Raw genomic sequence first — 23,345 nt, forward strand, 5'->3', positions numbered from 1 at the left:
TTGTATGGTGTTAATACTTTCTCTCTTTTTTTAATATTTATTTTTCAGTTTTAAGTGGACACAATATCTTTATTTTTATGTGGTGCCGAGAATCAAATCCAGTGCGTCACACACGCTAGGCAAACACTACCATTTAAGCCATATCCCCAGCCCCAATACCTTCTTTTTAATATTACCTTTAACACAATGTTACCATTGTGATTTTTATTGGTATCACCTTATGGGTACAGCTTTGTACCGGTATGGGGTAATGGATGAGGTATTAAGAATTTTGCCAGTATAGAAAATATAAACTGCAATTTACTTTTTTATCTAATTTTTTTTTTCCATATTGGTGTCCATTTCTAGCACTATTTATTAAAAATACAATCCTTTCTCTGTTAGTTTGGTCCTTTATTAAAGATCAGTTTATTATGTGAGTATGTGTCTATTTCTCGGCTTTCTGTTAGTGTGTGACTATCCTTTTACTAATTTTGTGCTTTTTAAAAAAATTTTTTTAGCTGTTGATGAACCTTTATTTTATTTATTTATTTATATGCAGTGCTGAGAATTGAACCCAGTGCCTCATACATGCTACGCAAGTTCTCAACCCCAGTCCCCACCTCCAGCTATCTTGATTATTATAGCTTTAATAGTGAGTTTTGAAATCAGATACTGTGAGTCATTCAGCTTTGTTTTTCCTTAATATTGTGTTGGCTCTTCTAGTTTTTTATGTTCAGTTTTCAATGTCTATTGAAATAGCTTGCTGGGGAATTTTATTGGTGTTGTGAATCTATAGATCATGTTGTGAGGAATTGCACCTTTATATTGGTGAACCTCCCTTCTGGTTTTAGAATATAGAATATCTCTGCGTTTATTTAAATATTTGTTTTGTTAGGGTTATTATAGTTTTCCCTCCTTCCCCTCCTTCCTTCAGAACCCAGAGTCACTTTGTCATTTAGCCATATTCCCAACCCTTTTTATTTATTTGGAGACAATGTCTTGCTAAGTTGTTGAGGCTGGTTTTGAAATTGCAACCTTCCTGTTTCAACCTTCTGAGACCGTGAAATTATAGGTGTGTGCCTTGGCCACCTCACCCAGTGAGGTTTGTAGTTTTCTGCATATACACTTTTGCTTTGATACCCTAGATTGAACCCAGGGATGCATAACCATTGAGCCACATGGGGGTGTGGCTTTTAAAATATTTTTTTTTTTTAGAGACAGGGTCTTGCTAAGTTGCTTAGGGCCTCAGCCTCCCAGTTGCTGCGATTACTGGAGTGCACCACTGCACCTAGCTCTGCATATAGATTTTAAAAATACATTTTGTTAAATTTACGTCTAAGTCTTTTGTGGTGGGTGCTGTTGTCTCATAGTTTTGGAGACTAGAAGTTTTGAAACCTCTAGGGGAAGTTCTTAGCTTCTTGCAGTCATTAAAATGAATGACACATGGTTTGCCATTCATGTACTCTTTTTTGGCTTATAGGTGTATCGCTGTAATCTTTTGTTTTCATGTGACATTCTCCTTATCTTTGTCTTCATAGGCCAATTTCTTTTATGTTATATACAGAGAAATTATGTCTGTATTTCTTCCCTTTTAACAATGGGATACATATCAAATACCTTCTTCTTACTGTTGCTTTTTCTAGCATAATTATTTTTCCCCCTTCTGGTACTTAGAATTGAATCCAGGTTGCTCCACCATTGCATTCTATCCCCAGCCTTTCTAAATTTTTATAATGAGGTAGAGTCTCCCTAAGTTCCTCATCCTGATCTTGAACTTGGAATCATGTCTCCCCTTCCAGGTTACTGGGATTATAGGCAGGTGCCACAGCTTTTGGCTTTTACATCTTAATAAAATAGTTTATGTAAAAATTGTTTAGCTAGGGCTGGGGTTGTGGCTCAGATGTAGAGCACTTGCCTAGCATGTGAGGCACTGGGCTCGATCCTCAGCACTACATAAAAATAAAATGAAGGTATTGTGTTCACCTACAACTGAAAAATAAATGTTTTTTAAAAAATTGTTTAGCTAGCTATAGCTTCTTCAAAGTGAACATTAGGAAAAAACACGACTTCCAGAAGTTCTCCTGTGTTTAGCAGAGTCAGAAGAAAGTGTAGTTAAAGTAACTTTGCAGCTATCCTTAGAAAAGATGTAGTTCCAACCCAGGCATGGTGGCACATACCTATAATCTAAGCATCTTTGAGGGCCCAAAGCAGGAGGATTGCAAGTTTGAGGTCAGCAGAGGCAATTTAGTGAGATCCTGTGTCAAATAAAATAGGGTGGGGATGTAGCATAATGGTAGAGCATTCCTGGGTTCAATATCCATACTGCCAAAAAAGAAGAGTAGTGCAAAAATAACAGTTCTTCAGGGTTTCATCCATAAGACTCCTTAGTTGTTGTAGTCATTAAAGTGAATGACACATTGTTTTCGTATTTATTTTCTGAAATCACATTCTGTTCTTAGATTGGCAGCAGAATTATGAAATGAATTTCACAAAATAGGGCTTTGAAATCAAAGGTTTTGTACTTAATATTGTTAGAACTTGCACACTTGATCTTTGTCTATCTAGGAGACTCATTTAATTCTGGTATACGTATTCTCATTTTACAGGAATAAAATTAAGTTAGATATAAGTGACATGTTTATATTAATATCACAAGTTCCAGAAGTAGGATTTAGCACACATCTATATGCTCCCCAAATCATACTTTTCTAATAATGTCATCTTTTGCCATTTTTCATGTCTTCCTTATGTTTCTGAGTCTTGAGCTGGGATTTTAAATTAGTTTATGGGAGTACTGGGATTCAAATTTTGTATGATTATAAAATAATTGGATGCTTAAATTACACTGTGGAGGTATAAAGGATCATTGTTTTTGATGGAAAAATTAAACTGAAAAATCCTTATTTTTTAATGTCCATTTTCTTTTTATCTTATTTATCTGCAGGTAAAGCTTGATCCTAGACCATGTAGTATGCTTTTTTGTAATGGGAGTGTATCATGGTGATGGTATTTTCAACTTATTTAGTAAAATTTTCATAAACTAAGTGTTTTTTTCCTAAGGTGAAAAAAAGATCTATTTTTTTCCCTCTAAATTATTGTTTGGGTGCTGTGGATACATAAAATGATAGAGGTATAAAAATTAATAATTATTCAATATTTTACTAAACAGAATTGGGATAGTTCTAGAAAGCAGATTTTCTAATCTTTCTTTACCTCCTTTATTTGTCCCCAAAACTTTAGTCTAATTACATTCGTTAGTATACTAACATTTTAAGGTATTTCTTTTTAGAGGAGATTAGAGGAAGCTATAGAGGTCTTTTAAAGTAAAGTAAAAGATCTGATTGCTTTGATTTTTCCTTAAAAGTTTTAGGGGGAGAAATGGAAATCTATAGTTAATACTTGTGGCTTCTTAAATTGGTCAGTAAAAGTTGGATGCCTTCGGTTTTCATCACATTGTTTATTCTTGTACATACCAGACAAAGTATTTTTACTTTTGCTAAAATGTACATTTCTTTCTCTGCCACAACACCATGATGAATGGTAATGATTTTCTGGGGCACAGGAAGAAGTTTCTCTTTTGTGCATATTTATAATTCAATTTCGCTTTTTGGATAAAAACATTTTCAGAAAAATATGAAATACTTTGAAGCATAACAAAGGTTATGAAATAAACCAATACTAATTAGAACATTTTAAAAATACATTAAAGTAATTTTGATAATTCTGTGTTATTAGAAGAGTGTCGTGAAGCTGGGCGCAGTGGTGTACGCTTGTAATCCCAGCCATTTAGGAGGCTGAGACAGGAGAATTGCAAGTTTGAGGCCAGCCTCAGCAACTTGGCAAGACCCTGTCTCAAAATTAAAAAGAGAAGGGAGATTTATCTCAGTCGGAAAGTATCCCTGGATTAAATTCCTAGCACCCTCCTCACATATATATTTTCAAGAAGTCATATGAAATTTTAGAAATTTGGATTTTAAGTTATACATTGTTTCTGTACTAAAAATATTTAGTGAAACGTGTGTGCGCGCGTGCGCGTAGTGAAAGAAGCTGAGGACCTTAAAGCAGATATTCTTAACACTGTTCCATCCAGTAAGCAAGTTTTAAAAAGATGGTTCCAAAACAGAAAAATTTACTCTTGAAATCTTAGGCAAGACTTTCTGTTATAAAAGTAGATGTATTATGTCTGTTAAGTAAAAATAAGGAATATAACAAAACAAAATACATATATTGTATATATATTTTGTTTGTTAAATTTGTATTTTAGGTTTAAATTGAGAGAAGGGAAGGACTTTATATATTAGGAATATGGAATAAAACCAGTAAGATATTAGGATAAAAGCATAAGTGGAGGTACCATTTATAGGCAGGTAGGTACTTGGGAATATTAATGTGAATTCCATTGAACAGAACCGAAGTTCCCTGAAGGTTTAAAGTCTTAACTACAGATGAATAGGTTTATCACTTTGGACTTGGCATATGTAGAGTTAGCAAATATAAATAAGTTGTCTGCTATTTTTCTCTAATAACTTTCCCATAAAGTCAACAAGCCATGTGTTCTATTGTTCAAAGTGGTGTTATTTCATTAAGAATGTTGAAGTTAATATTTCTTACTTTCCTTGTTTTAAATACTCTTAAACTGGCTAATTACGTCCTAGAAAAGGACAGTTTATTTTTCTAGAGTAGATAAGTCTATGAAAGAGGGGCTTTAAGTTTTTTATAGTTAATAATTTAAAATAGGCCTTTTCCTTGTTGACATAACTAACATTTATTTTCTGTTTATTTTTAAGACGAGCAAAAATCAAATTAAAGTAGATCTTGTAGATGAGAATTTTACAGAATTAAGAGGAGAAATAGCAGGACCTCCAGACACACCATATGAAGGCAAGTACTTTTTTCTGTATCAAAATATTGTGCGTATTAGAACTTGTCTGAAACATTAAATCAGAATTAATTTTGAGCATCTATAAACTACATAGAAGGTAACTACATTTGGCTTAGTATATACAGCAATTTTTAAAATGATAAATTTAGACACTTAATCCAGACTGACTTTTCTTACTGAATTTTAGTTAATTTTTTCTTTCCCCAAAAGAGATTTGGCACAGCTAATTTACAGGTTGTGCAGGTTAGAATTTTTAAAACATAATAGAATGTTAAGCCTCTTTCTTATATAGTCTGTAGACTCTCAAGTTACCCTTCATATGGTATTATAACAATCCTTGCCTTAAATTTCTGACTAACTTTGTTTTTGCTCCTCTCCCATTTGTCATATGGCATTTCATTCACTCATATAACTTCATACTGGTTGTAGTTCATGTATATAATTTTCTTATTTAGGAAAGTTTTGAGTGATCATTTTTAGATTTATAGAAAAGAAAGTAGATAGCTTTACTTAGTTTATGTTCACAAATTAAGTCTGTAGCTCCTTTCCTGTAGACCACAGAATTGAGGGTAAGATATATAGAGAGAAGCTTTAGCATTTTAATTTCTCGTTAGGCAAATCTTCATGAATGAATATTATAAATTTGGATTAAGTAGCATAACCACGGTTCTTGGAATCTAGGTATTCAGATATTTATTTAGTAGAAAGCATGTAACAATATGTGGTAGCTCTTTAGAAGCATTACATGTATGCATACTCATATGTTTGGTTCTTAACAAATCTTATGAGGTAAGTAGAGTTATCACTTTTTTATAGATAAACTTAAGCTCAGAGAAGTTAATTAACTTATCTAAGATTTGATATGAAGAAGAGGCACAGCTGGGATTTGAGGCTTAATAGCCTTTTACTCAAAGTTATACTTTTAATAACTTGCTACTTTGGAGTGAATCAGGATTGATATTGGAAGGGGTAATTATGATTATTCTGAATATGGTGGTTCTATAATTTGGTGATGAATAGTTAATCCCCCCAATTGAGAAAAGTCTAATATTCTTGAATATTTTTGTCCTTATTCAAAAATTTAAAGACTCTAGTATGTCATTAGCATACTTTCTTTTTGAGGGGTGGGTGTGATACTGGTGATTGAACCCTGGAGTGCTTTACCAGTGAGCTATATTCTGAGATTGATTGATTGATCAATTTGGGGGTTAGGTTTTTGCTAAGTTGCCACGGCTGGTCTCTGATTTGGAATCCTCCTGCCTCAGCCTCCTGAGTTGCTGTGATTACAGGCATGTGTCACTGAACACTGCTTATTTAGTTCTTTTGATAGTAAACATAGAAGAGACCTTTAGTTATATCTTACAAAAAATTAAGTGTTTGTCTTAATTGCAAATGCTCGTTTATACTTGCTGCTTCTTGAAGGCAGGCATAACAGTTCTTGAATTATTTTTTTAGATTGTATAGATGCTTTATTTTTTTATTTATACTGAGAATTTAACCCAGAATCACTTTATCACAGCTGTATTCTATTCCTTATTTTTTTTTATTTTGAGAAGACAAGGTCTTGCTAAGTTGTAGAGGCTAGCCTCAAACTTGGAATCTCCTGCCTCATCCTTCTGAGTTGCTGGAATGACAGGCATGTCCCACCACTCCTGACTAAATGTTCTTTTTGGGATTTGTTTTGTTTGTTTTTTGAAGGCAGTAAGGCAACAGTATTATTCTAGAGTTCTTCCAGCAAATTTTTGTAACAGACAAGATACTTCCTGAGCTTAGTTGTTAGATGAGGAAAATTTCTTACCTTCTTAGCAACTCTTAATAGATAAGTGATTTTTAATATATATATATATAATATTTTTTAGTTTTATATATATATATAATATTTTTTAGTTTTAAGTGGACATAATATCTTTATTTTACATTTATGTGGTGATGAAGATCAAACCCAGTGCCTCATGCATGTTAGGCGAGTGCTCTACCATGGAGCCACAATCGCAGTCCCAGTGATTTTTTTTTTTTTTTTTTGGATAAAGCACACTTTTTTGTATTTCTTTTTAGTTAGAAATGTTTAATGTTTGGTAGCTAAGTATTTAATCCTGCTTCTGCTTTTAAATAAGACAGTCTTTTGATAAGATTAGGTTTAATATGTTTTTTGGATATTTGAGTTGTACTATCTCATTCTGTTCTTTTTGTCATAAGTATTGAGAGTATTGAGATGATCATTTTATTTAGTAAAAGTACCATACAAGTACATAAACTAGAAACTTTCTTTGAAATGTAAGAAAAATGTTTAAATAATGTTTCTTGCAGGGTTCTTACTTTTTTGTTGGTTTTTTTTTTTTAGGCTTTTTATTTTTCTTTTTTCTTCTTTTGGTGTTACTGGGGAATCCAACCTATTGATGCTTTACTACTGTGCTAAAACCCCAGCCCCTTTTATTTTTTATTTTGAGACACAGTCTCACTAAGAGTTAGAGACTGACCTCGAACATGCAATCCTCCTGTCTCAGCCTTCCGAGTTGGCAGGATTATAGGTGTGCCCCACTGTGCCTGGCTAGTTGTTTGGTTTTTATTTGATGATGGGCATTGAACCCAGGGCCTCTCACATGCCAGGCAAGTGCTCTGTCACTGAGCTACACCCCCAGCCTCTTTGTGTTTTTTAATTTTGGTTTAAATTAAAAAGCAAAAGCAGAAGTTTACATGTAGAATGTTAGACATTTTTTTAATCTATTAGGTAATGAGAAAGTCATTTTATATGGTATTTTTAAATAATCAGAGTGAGAAGTAGAATATCCATTGAAAAATTGCTGTGATGTGTGTTTATTAAACTCAGTTTTCTCCTTTTAGTTTTCTTCTTTTAACTAATAAAATAACTCAGTGGTAAAGGAACAATTTACTTTCTTCCTAAAAGTTCTTTTTAGTTTCTAGATTATTGTTGATTGCCCAAAAATTCTCATCCCTTTTCAACCACAACCATGTTTTAAAAATTGATTTAAAATTTAATTTATGAATTTTTAATGTTAAAAGCTCTTCTTAAAGCAGGGAGTAGTAGCTTATATCTTCTGTAGACCCAGCTACTCAGGAAGCTGAGGCAGGAGGATTGCTTGAGGCCCAGGGGTTCAAGGCTAGTCTGGGCAATTAAAAGAGATCCTGCATTGTGGGGGCGGGGGGGGGGGCTATTCTTCAGGAGGTAACTATTTAAAATGAATGCTGTTTTTGTTTTTATGCCTATGTGTTTTCCTGCACTAAGGATTAAACACCCAGGGTTTTATGCATGCTAGGCAAGTGTTCTGCATCCATGATCTCCCTTCTAACCCCTCCCCCTGCCTTTTCCTTTTTTTTCTTCTGAGAATGGGTTTCAGTATGTTGGCCCAGGCTGGCCTTAAATTTGTTATCCCAACTAGCTGGGATTACATCTGGTATATACAGTGTGTTTTGTAAAAATTCCCTTATATGTATCAACCTGATTAAATACAACCTGTGACATTTTTGGTCAATGATGGACTATGGATTTGAACAGTGGTCTGTTAAAATTACATTGCCTAGTGACATTGTAACTGTCCTGGTATATTCTTTTTGCACAGTGATGAGATCACCTAATGATGCTTCTCAGAACACATCTTGTTGTTAAACGACACATGAATGGTATTATGGTTAATGCTGTAGTGATTATATATTATAATTTTTCAGGTAATAATGCAAGACAGAACATACTCTTAATTTTTTAGGCAGAAGGCCGAGAAACATATAAAAGAACATGTAACATGGAGTAGAAATAAAAATATCTCTGGGCTCCCACACTGCTCATAAGAGACTGTTTTGGACATTCAAGAAATAATAACTTTGTATAAAGGATGGTAATCTGAAATTTAATCAGGAAAAATAAATAGATTTGTAGGAAGAAAAAAGAAGAGCCTATTGTAATGTTCAAGCTAAATTTAATCATGTGTATTTGAAGCTAGTATTTATAATTCTGAAAGTTATTTCAGTATTCACAAAATTTTCTATTACCCTTCTGTTACCTGTCCCCCCCTTCTTTTTTTTTCTTTTCATTTCTTTATTCTTTACTGCTATCATGTGTTTTGTGATTCAGGCATCTGGTTCTTTTCATGTATTTAATAGATGGGACTCTATTGAAAAGAATTCTAAGAGAAGAATTGGAACTCAAAAGTGCTTAAGGAAAAGGGTACCTAGTGAAATGCCCTTTTCCCCAGATCCAAAATCATCCATTTATAACAATGGAGGAGGTGTGAATGTGAGAGAATGTAGGAAATAACTGGGGAAAGTTTCCTGCTTGACTTTTTTTTTTTAAATATTTTTATTAGTTGTTGAATTATTTTTTTTAACTTATTTGTATGTGGTGCTAAGAATCCAACCTAGGGCGTCACACATGCTAGGCAAGTGCTCTACTGCTGAGCCACAACCCCAGCCCCTTGACTTTTTTAAGAGCATATATAATTTTGATGTTAATAATGCCTGCCCCCATCGGTTTAATCACCTAGTGTCTAGTCTTTATCTACTCCATCCCTTGAAAACTATGAAGCAAAATACCATAATTTTATATGTGTTTCAGTAGCACAGTTTTATTTGCTGTTTTCTAATAATATTCTTATGTCAATAGGTCGTAAAGTCTTAGAATTGGAAAGTTAGACATAGGATTCAAGACTTATTCCATGAGGATTTCCTGAGAGAAAGTTATCATTTCTTTGAATGCCCTAATTATGAGAAATTAGAAATACTTTTTTAAATATCTGATTAGTGACTGGTTTCTTAAGACAACTCCAAAAGAAAAAATGTTGTATTCTGTTTATATACAGCATTACTGGTTAGAACAGCTTCTTTATAAATTTGCATTTTATATATCCATTTAAAGAGAATAGTATCTTGTCTTCTTGGATGTCTTATTTTATTTTAAAATATTATTTATTTATTTAAAATATTTTATATTTAAAAAAATTAACAAAAAATATTAGCATTTAATTTAGGTCACAAGATAAAAGATTGGGAAATTTTTTTTTTAATTCAGGACAACCAGTTAGAAATAGATTTTTGAGTTTATGGCCTAATCTATATTCTTTGTCTCTGTACATCTATTCTTTTGTATCTCCTTGCCTTCATTCTTTTTTTTTTTTTTTTCCCTTCCACAACCTCCACCCACCCTATCCCCAGTGTTATTAGTGACTCTTTTGTTGACTAGAGGCAACAAAATGAAATGGAAGTTAATTGTTTTCATGAAATATTTGGTATTGGGTTGTCTGTGGATTTAATTTATTCATGTATGTCTAGTCCTATTCCTCACTGATAAACGAATTGCTGATATGAAAATAGGTCTTATGGATGCTTTAAATAAGTATTAAATAAAAAACTGGTGCTTTTGATGATTTCCTTTTTGGATTTCCACTTTAAAATTAATTTGCAGTTGAATATAAATTATGAATGTTTTAAAAAGTTTTGTTAGTATACTTGGTTTACATATTTGAGTTGAATAGCATTGTTAACTTTATTTTCCCTTTTGTTAGTATACTTGGTTTACATATTTGAGTTGAACAGCATTGTTAACTTTATTTTCCCAATTTTTTAGGAGGAAGATATCAACTAGAGATAAAAATACCAGAAACATATCCATTCAATCCCCCTAAGGTATAGTAAACCTATTTTTATGCATGAACTTTTGAAATATTTTTTATACTTGGCTCTACTAATGTATTTTTAGTGCTTATTAAAGTTACCATTTTGTGAGTTGTTTGCTGTGTTTAAGATTTCAGGCCATGGCAAATGGCTTGCTTCTGAAATTAGAATAAAAAGCAGGCTTACTCAAAAGCAGCCAGTAGTGGCTTTACATTGGAATAGGGTGTGCATCTGATAATGACTCAGATACTGGGTCTGCAAAAACTTGCAGTGTTCCCAGATATGAGAGAGGTTTTTACTTTGCTCAAAGAAGCAAGTGTTGGGCTGGGGATGTGGCTCAACTGGTAGCGTGCTCATCTGGAGTGCGTGCGGCCCGGGTTCGATCCTCAGCACCACATACCAACAAAGATGTTGTGTCTGCCGAGAATTAAAAAATAAATATTAAAAATAAAATTCTCTCTCTCTCTCACTCTCTCTCTCTCTCTCTCTCTAAAAAAAAAAAAAAAAAAGAAGCAAGTGTTTTAGGGAATAATGTATTCTTCATTCTTTCAGTAATTATTTGAATATATGTACCAAGGAATATAGCAATAAGGCCTGCACTTCTGCTTTCATGGAGCTCACATTCTATGAGAAGTAATCAGCAAATAATTGCAAAACCATTTTGAATGTGAAGTGGAAATGATCTTACCTTACCCTATGGTCATGTATAACAAGAGGTAGCCTGAGCTGGGTTTTTTTTTTTTTTTTTTTTAACTGAACCTCTTCCTTCATGTTTTTACTTTTGCCACTATCACAACTTTAATTTAGTCATTCAACTTAGGTACTTACTTCCCTATTTTGCCTGTTATTAATCCCTTCCATTTTAGCTATTTCTAATCTTCCTAAATACAGTTTAGATTATCCTTCTTTTCGTTCTCTGTTAATAAAAGTCTAAACTCCTTATCTTGGCATTTAAAGTCTCCTACAGCCTGACCCCAATTTTCTTTTCTACCCTTATCTTCCACATCTCCACCCACAACATGGTCTTGTTTTCCAACCTAAATATATTGGCTCTTTGTGGATGATATTTATTCTTTCATGTTTTTTCTCTAATTTTTGCTTGAATCTTTTGTCCTTATTTGAAATTCTGGCTTTTTAAAAAGATGAGGGTGAGGTGCCACTTTTCTCCATTAAGCCATGCCTGTCAGATATTTCCCATTAGCATTTTATAGGATTTATATAGTACCTGCATAAATTTTTGTATTATTTTGGACATGTATCTTTGACTTATTTTTATTTGCTCCTGAGTCAAGGACTGAGTTTTACACCTACATATTATCTTTGGCTCCTCATAATATAGTACCCTTTAATATATTATAGCAGTTCTCAGAACTTTGTGGAATTCATACTCTCAAACCAACTTAAGAATAAACATGGTGGGGCTGGGGTTGTGGCTCAGTGGCAGAGTACTTGCCTAGCACATTTGAGGCACTAGGTTTGATTCTTAGCACCCATATGAATAAATAAAACAAAGATCCATCTACAACTTTAAAAAAAAAGAATAAACATGGTAATGGGAAGGGTGACTTTATTTATTTATTTTTTATTGGTTGTTCAAAACATTACAAAGCTCTTGACATATCATATTTCATACATTTGATTCAAGTGGGTTATGAACGCCCATTTTTACCCCGTATACAGATTGCAGAATCACATCGGTTACACATCCACGTTTTTACATATTGTCATACTAGTGACTGTTGTATTCTGCTATCTTTCCTATCCTCTACTATACCCCCTCCCCTCCCATCTTCTCTCTCTACCCCATCTACTGTAATTCATTTCTCTCCCTTGATTTTTTTTTTTTCCTTTTCTCCTCACATCCTCTTATATGTAATTTTATATAACAATGAGGGTCTCCTTCCATTTCCGTGCAATTTCCCTTTTCTCTCCGGGAAGGGTGAATTTAGATCAGCTACTAGAATGGGATATCTCTGTTGCTTGATGTACATTTATTTTTTGACATGCTCCTTCCCCCTTTTTTTTAATTGTGGCAAAATGTTCATGACATAAAATTTGCCATTTTAATCTTTTTTAGGTGTGTTGGTTTTTTGTTTTGTATTGTATTGGTACTTGGGATTGAGTCCAGGGGCACTTTACCCTTTACCACTGAGCTATACCTCCAGGGTTTTTTTTTTAATATTAATTTTTTAGGTGTAGATGGACACAAAACAGTGCCTTTATTTTTATGTGGTGCTAAGGCTTGAACCCGGGTCCTGCCGGTGAGTGCTAGGCGAGTGCTCTACCGCTGAGCCATAATCCCAGACCCTGGTTCTTTTTTTTTTTTTTAAGATTTTATTTTATTTTATTTTATTTTTTAAGTTGTAGTTGGACACATACCTTTATTTTATTCACTTATTTTTATGTGATGTTGAGGCTTGAACCCAGGGCATCTCATGTGCTAGGTGAGCACTCTGTCCCTGAGCCACAACCCAGCCACCACCACCCCACCAACCCCTGCCCGTTCTTTTTTTTGGACATGGGGACAAAATGAAAAAGTTACTGAGGGTCTTGTTAAGTTGCTGAGGTAAATTTAGTATCCTCCTGTCTCAGTCTCCTTAGTCACCGGGATACTAGGATTATAGGTGTGCCTCACTGCGTCTGGCTTTTAGATGTATTGCTCAGCAGCATTAAATATAGTTTTGTGCAGTTGTCATTACCATTCATCTCCAGAACTTTTTTGTGTTTTTGTAGTACTGAGGATTGAACCTATAGCCTTAGCATGCTGGGTAAATGCTCTACCACTGAACTACATTCCTAGCTTTTTTCAAATTTGTGCTTTGAGACAGAGTTTCACTAAGTTGCCCAGTCTGTCCTTGAACTTGTGGTCCTCCTGCCTCAGCCTCCCAGTATCTGGGATTATAGGTAGCCTCTTGAGAAATTCAGATATAGGCTACAGGTGTGTGCTACCCATTCCTGGAATTTAATTCATTCGTTTTAAAAAACAGAAATAAGATGGAAGAAAGAAAAGTGCTGTAGATGGACTGCTCTCAACCATTATACTTAAAATGACAGGTAAAACTGTCAATTATGGTCTGGGTCAGTGGTAAAGTGCTAGCCTATCATGAGTGAGGCTCTGGATTTGATTCTCAGCACCACATAAAGATAAATAAAGGCATTCTGTCCACCTACAACTACAAAAATAAATAAATAAAGGTTAAATTGTTTAAAAAATCACTGGACTCTCCTTCCATGATCCTGGGAAGAACGAGTAAGGACACAATCTCTGAAAGTATGAGTGTGGTTCTTCCAAAACAGTCAGTCAACAGTTAGTTGAACAGTAAGGGTTCAATCTTACCTCAATTTCAGTGGCTTTATGATTTTAGGCAAGTTATCTAATTTCTGTGTATTTCAGGTTCTCATTTGTTTTAAAATCCTCTCCTGGGATTATAAAAATGAAAGGAGTTAACACATGTAAAGTACTTTTCAGTAATTCTATAAAACATGTTTTCCCATCTTAGTATCTTTCAAATAAGAATCCATATTTCAGTGGATTAGCATATCATCATTTAATTGGAAGAAATTTTTGTCTTCTGTGAAGGCACTGAAAGTTATGTTTTCTTGAATAACAATAACAATAAAAATATTGATGTTGCCTGAGATTTAGTAAAATAGAATACTTAGAAAAGTGCCTTTCACAGAGCAAATACTTGGTAAATATTAGCTAGAATTAGCCAGTAAGTCACAACTAGTTATTATTTCTTTATTGCTTTGCTGGGGATTGAATGTAGGGTCTTGCACATGTCAAGGAAGTGCTGTACCACTGAGCTGCATCCCTAGCCTCATAACTGTTCATATAATAAAGAATGGCTCGGTGCAGTGGCACATGCCTGTAATCCCAACAGCCCAGGAGGCTGAGGCAGGATGATCACAAGTTCAAAGCCAGCCTTAGCAACTTAATGAGGACTTAACCAACTTAGCAAGACTCTGTCTCAAAATAAAATAATTAAATAAAAAAGGATGGGGATGAGTCTCATTGGTTGAGCACTTCTGGGTTCAATCCCTAATACCAAAAACAAAACAAAACAAACAAAAAGAAAATGAAGGGTTGATAAATGCTCCAGCATGGATGAACCTTGAAAACATGCTAAATGAAAGAAACAGACAACAGATTCTCTACATTAGGTTATCATTTAATGAAATATCAGAAAAGGCAAATCATTATGGACAAAAAGTAGGTTGTTAGTTTTTAGAAATGGGGTAGGTTAGAGAGTAATGAATAGTGTAGGCTGATAGTTACAGGATTTCTTTTTTTTTTTTTTTTTTTCTTGGTACCAGAGATTGAACTCAGGGGCACTTAACCACTGAGCCACATCCCCAGCCCTTTTTTGTATTTTATTAGAGACATGGCATAAATATGCCATATTTTAGAGACAGGGTCTAACTAAGTTGCTAAGGGCTTCACCATTGCTGAGGCTGTCTTTGAGCCTGTGATCCTCCTGCCTCTGCTTCCGCCTCCAGAGCCTCTGCCAGACATGCACCACTGTGCTGGCTAGGATTTCTTTTTGAGGTGATAAAATTTTCAAAAATTAGACTCTTATTGATGGCTAGGCAACTTGGAGTATACTAAGAATTATGACATTTTGTACTTTTCTTTTCTTCCTTTCTCCCCTCCCCTCCCCCCTTGGTGATTGAGCTATACCCCTGGCTTAGTGAAATTGTGCACTTTAGGTGGGTCAGTTATGTCTCAATAAAGGTGTTTCTTTAGGGTCTGTACTAACTCCAAAGTAATTGCATAGTTCTGGCTCTGTTTTAGCACTTTGGGATACGACCTTCCCTCTTGATCTGCAGTTTTCCTTTTTTTCAGTTATTCATGGTCAATCAGGATCTGAAAACATTAAATGGAAAATTCCAGAAATAAATATTTCCTCAGTTTTAAATTATTTATTATAATAAATTGGTTTTCTTTAGCTATTGTTAAGTAAATAAAACTTTATCATAAGTATGTATGTATAGGAATAAAACCCAGCATATATAGGGTTTAATACTGTCTGTAGTGTGGGGCATACATTGGTAATCTTGGCACCTATTCCTCATGGATAAGGTGAGTATTACTATATTGTTCAGCTAAGATTTGAGAAGATATTAAAAACTTTTGCTTATTTATCTTTTTTTCTGGGTGGGACTAGTAATGGGGTTTTAACCTTGGGCACTCTACCAATGAGTGACATCACAGCAGTCCTTTGTATTTTTTATTTTGAGACATGATCTTGCTAAATTGCAGAGGCTGGCCTTGGATTTGGGATCCTCCTGCCTCAGCCTTTCCAGGCTCTAGGAATACACGTGTAACAACCATACCAATCTTGTTTATTTTAATATGCACATAGCATATTTTCTGTTTATTATTCTCCAATAAATCCTTGACCAGAAGAGCAAAACTTTACTTCCAGATAGAGAAGATATGTCTTTGAATTATCTGAAAATAGTGAAGGAATTCGATTGTTTATATACAACCAAGGTTTTCTCAATTGTACTGTATGTAATTAATGAGAAAAACCATTAAATTTTACAGTTATTTCAGTGATTTGTTCTTTTATTGGGAATTAGGTGTGGATTTTCTTTTTCCTTGATTTTATAAGCATACTTTTATATGTGAAATGGAGTATTAAATACTAATGTTGGTAATATTTAACGAGCATTTCCTTCCATGCATGTATGTTGAAAATAAGCATTTTATCTTGTATAACAAGTGAATTAAAACTGGTTTAATAATATAATATCCTTCAGTTTCAATCTTGAAACCGGAAATTCCTGATGGAAATGAACTCCTGTCCCGTAAGAAGTAGGAACTGAAATGTTTGTGGAACTGAAAAGTGTGTGAAATGTAGGTTGTGTTCCATAGGAAGAGTTATGATGATTAGCCAGTATAGATAATTGAGAATAGTCTTGATTTTATTATCTTCTGTGCACGTGGTGTTCAGATGTGGTTTTTATATTGTTTTGTTTTTGTGGTCTTTGCATGCTCCCTAAAGCTAATGAGTATTCTAAAGCTCCAGATAGTTTGAAAATTAGTTTCGTATGGGAAAATAAGGAGACATGAATTGCTGTTAGATAATATCCTAGTACCTTAAACTGTTCCTTAACCTGTTTTGTAATCAAAGGCAATTTTGATTACAAATAGGTCATGATAGGTGTCATTGTATACTTATACTACAACCCAGCCACGTTCCTTTGCTTCTGTGCTTTTCTTAATATAGGTCAGGAATGGTAGGACTATGGTCATAAGTCGTGGTATACATGGGTATAAGCTGGATATTCAACAATAGGACAGTATTCAGGGATGCGTGGGGTACTAATTCGTAACATTAAGGCCTGAGAAAGGAAGAGGAAGAATTGAAAAAACCTAAGAAGGGAGATAGTTAATGGTGAAGAACAGTAAGGGGAAAAAAGTTAAGGGCTAAAGAGCATTATGTCACACACAAAATGCTTATGTATGTACTGGTGGATAATGGTGTGTACTCTGATTTCTTTCTTTGTTTGCGCCTTTCTGCCTCTGGCAATCAAATCCTTTTTTTTTTTTTTTGGTTAAAAGAGTTTTTTCCTTTTTATTTTTGCAACATCATTCCATACAAAAGCAATGAAAAACACAACAGTTTAACAAGTTTACAATTGAATATCTGTACACATTATCATTTACAGTAATTTTACACTGTCAATTAACTGATTGTAAAAAACATTCTAAGTCGCCCTGTTGCCGTAACTGTCTCATCAGTTAAGACCTACCTAGTGCTATTTACAAGTACCCAGAGACTTTAACTTACATAATGGGAATCAAATCTACAGGCATCACCATGCAAGTACTCTACCAATGAGCTACAACCCCAGCCAAGGGAGAACGATTTCTTTCTGAAATTCAAAATTATTTGTTTTGAACTGTAGATAGTACAACAATATAAAAAGTAGCTTAATAATTACCTTAGTCCTGATATTTGCTTGATTCTGCATGTATCTTCAGAGAATTATATATAGGAAACTTTTCTTTAATAAGCAAGATGAGCATGACAGTGTATCCTAGTAATACCAGCTCCTTGGGTGACTGAGGAAGGAGGATTGCAAGTTCAAGGCCACCTTGGGCAACTCAGAAACCCTGTTTTAAATAAAAAAGATGAGCAATAATTAGTTCAGTGGTAGAGTGCTTGCTTAAAATGAATGAGGGCTTGAGCTCAGTCCTCAGCACTAAAAATAAGTAAATAAATAGGAGTAAGTTCACACATCCTCAGATCACTTTTCTAAACTATAAATAAACTTTGTGATATTTTCTTTTTTTTTAAGATGATGTTGTTGTTTATGTCTTCCCCCCCATGTTTCTTATATTTTCAGTAGTAATTTAAAATTCTGTTTTCCAATTGTTAAAATATTATTGAACCATTTTGTTTTAAAGTTACAGAGTGCTGGAATTTCTTTCCTTCCTTTCTTTTTAAATATTTTTTAGTTGTTGATGTACCTTTATTTTTTATTTACTTATATTTGGTGCTGAGGATCAAACACGGTGCCTCATACATGCGCTAGGCAAGTGCTCTACTACTGAGCCACAACCCCAGCCCCTGGGGTTTCTTTATTGAAGTTAAAGGCAGTGGTTATTTTCTACCTGTATACATTGAATTCAATTAATGGTAAATATTAAGATGTAAATTTTGCAGTTACAAAGAGATGTTTCCTGTACATAAGCCCTGTATTTATTGTCTTATTTGACCTGGACTCTATTTCAGGTATTATTTATTTTTGAAATAGGTTTGCCATAATATTTAAATTCATATTCCAGTGTGAGGCACTTTGAGATACTGGGGATGGTTTAGGAAGCAGGATGGATACATTCTTTTTAGAGAAGACCAGACAAGTAAGGCAGAATTATAGAAGTTTGGTGATTTCTGATGCAAGAAAATACAGCGTGTTTTGAGAATAGATTGGGAAGAAGTGATATGGAAACTGGAACTTGAAGGATGAGGAGTGTTATAGTAAGCTTTTTTGCTGCTATGAGCAAAAAGACCTAACAACAAAAATTTTACAGGGGGAAAATTTGTTTGGGGGGGCTCAAGCTTTAAAAAGTCTCAGTCCATAGATGGTGAAGTCCATTGCTCTGGGAGGGAAGGGAGTCAGAACAGCATGGAGAAAAGAGTGTGATGGAGAAAGTGGCTCAGGAGATTACACCAAGAAGCAGAGAGAGAAAGAGAGATACAGCTCCTCTCAACAAGGACAAAGTATATACACCAAAAGCATATCCCCAATAGCCCCCCTCCTCTCGCCACACCCTTTCAGCCTATAGTTACCATCTAATCCCTACCAGAGGATTAATGCAGTGATTAGGTGAAGGCTCTCATAATCCAGTCATTCACCTCTAAATTTCATTGCATAATGGACACATGAACTTTTGGGGATACCTAATATCTAAACTATAACAAGGAGTTATCTAGTGGCAAAGGCTGAAGAGATATGTTACTGAGAAAATGAATATTCGTGAAGGCCCAGAGGCAAATTACCAATTTGAGTTTCTCTACTTAGAGAGTAGATATGGGGTGGAGGTGAAATTGGAATTTAAGGGCTAGGTGAGGAGTGTGGAATTAAGATAGGTACATGGTGTAATCCCAGGGACACACAAAGCTGAGGCAGGAGTATCTCAAGTTCAACGCCAACCTGGGCAATTTAGCGAGAACCTATCTTTTACAAAAAAAAAAAAAAAAAGCAGGTTGGGGGCTGCTGGGGATGTATCTCAGAGGTAGAGTGTCCCTGGATTCGATTTCTAGTATTGCCTCCCTAGTATTGTGGTCTTACATAAAATAAATGAGAGTTCATTAAAGGGCCTGATAGGGACACAAAATCATATTTTTAAAAGGGGTACACTGCATTCAGTGTGGAAAATGTATTAGAGGGAACAAAAGAGAATAAAATCAAGATACTCTAGTAATCCACCTGAAAAATGATAGTCTCCTTTGAGGAGATGGTTTTGTGTGTGAATGGAGAGAAGTAGGTATCATTGAAAAAAGCATCTATTTTAAGAATAAAAAAAGAGCAAACATGTTCTAAATGAAGATGTGGAAAATGTACATTAGTTTTAGGGGTTTTAAATTTACTAATAACTTAAAGTGCTTTTTCAGTTTGAATATGACTTAGTGAATGAGTAGGAGGTGAGGAAGTAGAGACATAGGACAGACAAATCAAGAAATCACAAAAAGAAGTGGAAGCTACTTAGCTTCTTATCAGAAATAGATTTGTAGCATATTAGTGAAGAGTTAATTTTTGTCAAGTATTTAGAACATTAGTAGGCACATACTAATTAACCTGTTACTTAATTTAGACTAATTGGTCACTCTAATAATAGCCAGGTGTGAGGTGGCTTACACCTGTATTCCCTGAGGTAATATAATATAATTTGAAGATCACAAATTCAAATCCAGCAAGATACTGTCTCAAAAAAATAAAAAGTAATGGGGAGGGCTGGGGCTCAGCAGTAGTGCACTTGCCTGGCATGTGTGAGGCACTGGGTTCGAGTGTCGGCACCACAAATAAATAAATAGATAGATATAGATAGATAAGGTCTATCGACAACTTAAAAATATTTTTTAAAAAAAGTAGTGGAGATATACCTCTGGTAGTGTGCCCCTGAGTTCAGTCCCCAGCACTGGGGGGGAAAAAAAACAAGCCAAGCTTGGTGGTGTACACCTATGATTTTTTGCATCTCAGGGACGTTGAGGCAGGAGGATGTTGAGTTCAAAGCCAGCTTCAGCAATTCATTGAGGCCCTAAGCACATTGGTGACCCTGTTTCTCTAAATAAGATATTAAAAAAGGCTCAGTTTGTGGCTCAATGGTTAAGCACCCAAGGTTCAATCCCTGGTATGAAAAGAACCAAACAAAAAAGCAAAGGATTTAGCCAGGCGCTATGGTGCATGCCTAAAATCCCAGCTGCTCTGGAGGCAGAGGCAGGTTCAAAGCCAACCTCAGCAATGGTGAGGCACTAAGCAACTCAGTGAGACCCTGTCTCTAAATAAAATACAAAGAAGGGCTGGGGATGTGGCTCAGTGTTTCATTACCCCTGAGTTTAATCTCAGTTACCCACCCCTAAAGGGGAATAAAAAAAGAAATAATAACAATGGTGATGGTTTCCAAAAGCATGTAAATAAGAGCTGATGCAATAGATTTTATTTCTTCAAGTCTAATCTTTATGCCTGATAAATAGTATTAAGTTTTATTAAAAAGTCTAAAAAGAACTTGTTAGTGACTGTATTTAGCTTACAGAATGTTTAGTCTTCTGCACTTGTCTCTTTACTTTGGCCAAATGATGTAATAAAAGTATTACATCATTATCCTGACGCTTAATCTGATTTTTTTTTGTAGTTTTATTTAAACTTTTATGTGTTTTATTTCTGTTACTTGAAAACTTAAGTGTGCTTTATGTTCTAGGTCCGGTTTATCACTAAAATATGGCATCCTAATATTAGTTCCGTCACAGGGGCTATTTGTTTGGATATCCTGAAAGATCAATGGTAAGAGATTTTTCAATTCATTTTCTCTCCTCTCATAGAAATAACCAAGACTACAAGAATGTTAAATATGTAATTGCCACAAAACATAAGCTTATGTCATATTTTATGTTATTGGGGCAATAATTTTATAATCTCTTAAATACATAATTGAAAAAGGGTTATAATTAAGACCACAACCTGTATTTATTAATGTCAGGTGCTAGTTGTACATTTTTAAAAGTCTTGGATTTCATTGTGATTTTGGTAAATTTGATTATTTGTTGTCTCAGGAAGATATTTTCTAAGAGACTAAAAGTAAAATAAGTATTGAAATAATCTTTCTCTTGGAATATAAGCAACAAATCTTTAAAAAGTGTTTAATTGAGCAGGTTCCAAGAAATACCTCTATAGGTGACATTAAAAAAAATTTAAGTTGTAGGTGAACATGATATTTATTTATTTACTTGTTTTTTTTGTTTATATATATGTGGTGCTGAAGATCAAACCCAGTTCCTCAATCATGCTAGGCAAGCACTCTTCCACTGATCCACAACCCCAGCCCCTGTAGGTGATTTTTAATTTGTCGCACACTTTTTTCACTAGATTTGTCTGATTTGATATTACTAGCACAGTGTTTTAAGGGTTCCTACTTAGAGCTGGACACTAGGTGCATACTTGTAACCGGCTACTTGGGAGGCTGAGGCAGGAGGATCTCAAGTTTGAGGCTGATGCAATTTTGCAAGACCCTATCTCAAAAGAAGATAATTAAGAGTTAGGGATATAACTCAGTGATAGATTACCCCTGGGTTCAATCCCTAGTACTGAATAAAAAGAAAGTTACTGGTATATAGCTACCAGGTTCAAGTCCTGATTCTTCAATATGAAAACCCATGTGGTTGTGAGCAAATTAGTTAAAGTCTGTATGCTTTTGTTTCCTTATAAGTAAAGTTAATACCCACTTAATAGTGCTGAGTTGGTTTGTGTAATTCTCTTAGAATAGAGCATGGAATATTCTTTTTTTTTTTTTAAATTCTACTTTGTATATATGACAGCAAAATTTATTATGACTCATATTACACATATAGAGCACAATTAGCACAATTTTTCATATCACTGGTTGTATACATTGTATATTAATACCATTCATGTCTTCATACATGTATCTTAGGGTAATGATGTCCATCTCATTCCACCATCTTTTTTACCCCTTTGCTCCCTTCTTTCCCCTCCCTACCCTTTCTAGAGTTCGTCTAATCTTCCCATAGCATGGTATATTCTAACAGTGGTAAATGATAGTTGTGGTGTAGGCATAAGACAGGTGTTATTTATTCAGGACATGATTTTATAAACGGATAAAACTAAGTCAAGAGGTATAAAGTGACATTGAAGTGGGAGAAAAAAAATTAGAAATGAGTGAACATTTTATGACCCTTTTCTCCAGTTTTACTCTTTTGCAAGAGAAGGAATAATAAAAGAAAATAGAATACATGGAGCCAAGATGTGTATTTAATGGGCCCTTCCTGGTTACTTAATCTTTGAAAATTATATATAGGCACTGAAATTTTCAAGCTGTGTGTTTCATTCCTTAAGAAAGGAAAAGAATGAAACCTGAAGAAGGTGAATCAGAAATAACAACACTTAAGTGTATGGATACTTTGATTTATTTAATAACTTGCATGAACAGACTATAAATTTGCTGATTTGGTTTGTCTTTTCATTCTAATAGTATATCTGAGTAAATCCTATCCCTTAGTAAACCATCTCTTGGGATCTACTTTCTTGTTCCTTATAGAATAGACAAACCTTAATCTTCTCTGATGGTCATCTTTCTCCCTTCATTTCCACCTTTATTGAGATAAAATTGACATTCCACAGAAATCTACTTTTAAATGCCAGTGTTTGAACCTAAGAATATTTGTAATTTTTGCCAATTTATTGAACCTTGTAGTTTTTAGTGTTTCTGTTCTTTCCAAGACCGCCTTATTATATTCTTTAATTCAGTGATACGAGTGAATGTCTGCAGTATTAGAGATGTACTGTTTTTTTACTTTGCTTCTAGGACACCTGTCTTTCTTTTCTTCCTTTCCTATGGCTGTTCCCAGAGTCTTTAGACTTACCTCCTGGATCTTTGGGTATTAGAATGCCTCAGAGATAAGTCTTATATCTCTGTTCTTTTCATCTACATGCCCTTGGTGAACTCATCTATTTCCTAACATCTCCATCATAACCTGGCAACTCAAATTTATTTTTCCTAAACTCCAGACTAATGTCTTATTAATAAGAAAATTGATACATCATGGTAAAATCATACTTTGGAATAAAAAACTATCATACTGTTGATGTAAACAGCGTGGATGATTTT

The 23,345-nt window shown here is 34.3% G+C and overlaps 1 protein-coding gene across 1 annotated transcript in view; it reads left to right on the top strand.

The window, feature by feature from the left end:
* Nucleotides 1-23,345, top strand: part of Ube2k (ubiquitin conjugating enzyme E2 K) — a 71,099-nt gene that overhangs the window by 25,732 nt on the left and 22,022 nt on the right. The window contains exons 2-4 of the mRNA XM_005319928.4: nt 4,770-4,863; nt 10,440-10,498; nt 20,922-21,004. Coding sequence (XP_005319985.1) covers nt 4,770-4,863; nt 10,440-10,498; nt 20,922-21,004 — 236 coding nt within the window. The remainder of the gene's footprint in view (nt 1-4,769; nt 4,864-10,439; nt 10,499-20,921; nt 21,005-23,345) is intronic.

Source organism: Ictidomys tridecemlineatus, chromosome 9 (assembly GCF_052094955.1).
Source record: "Ictidomys tridecemlineatus isolate mIctTri1 chromosome 9, mIctTri1.hap1, whole genome shotgun sequence".
NCBI lineage: Eukaryota > Metazoa > Chordata > Mammalia > Rodentia > Sciuridae > Ictidomys > Ictidomys tridecemlineatus.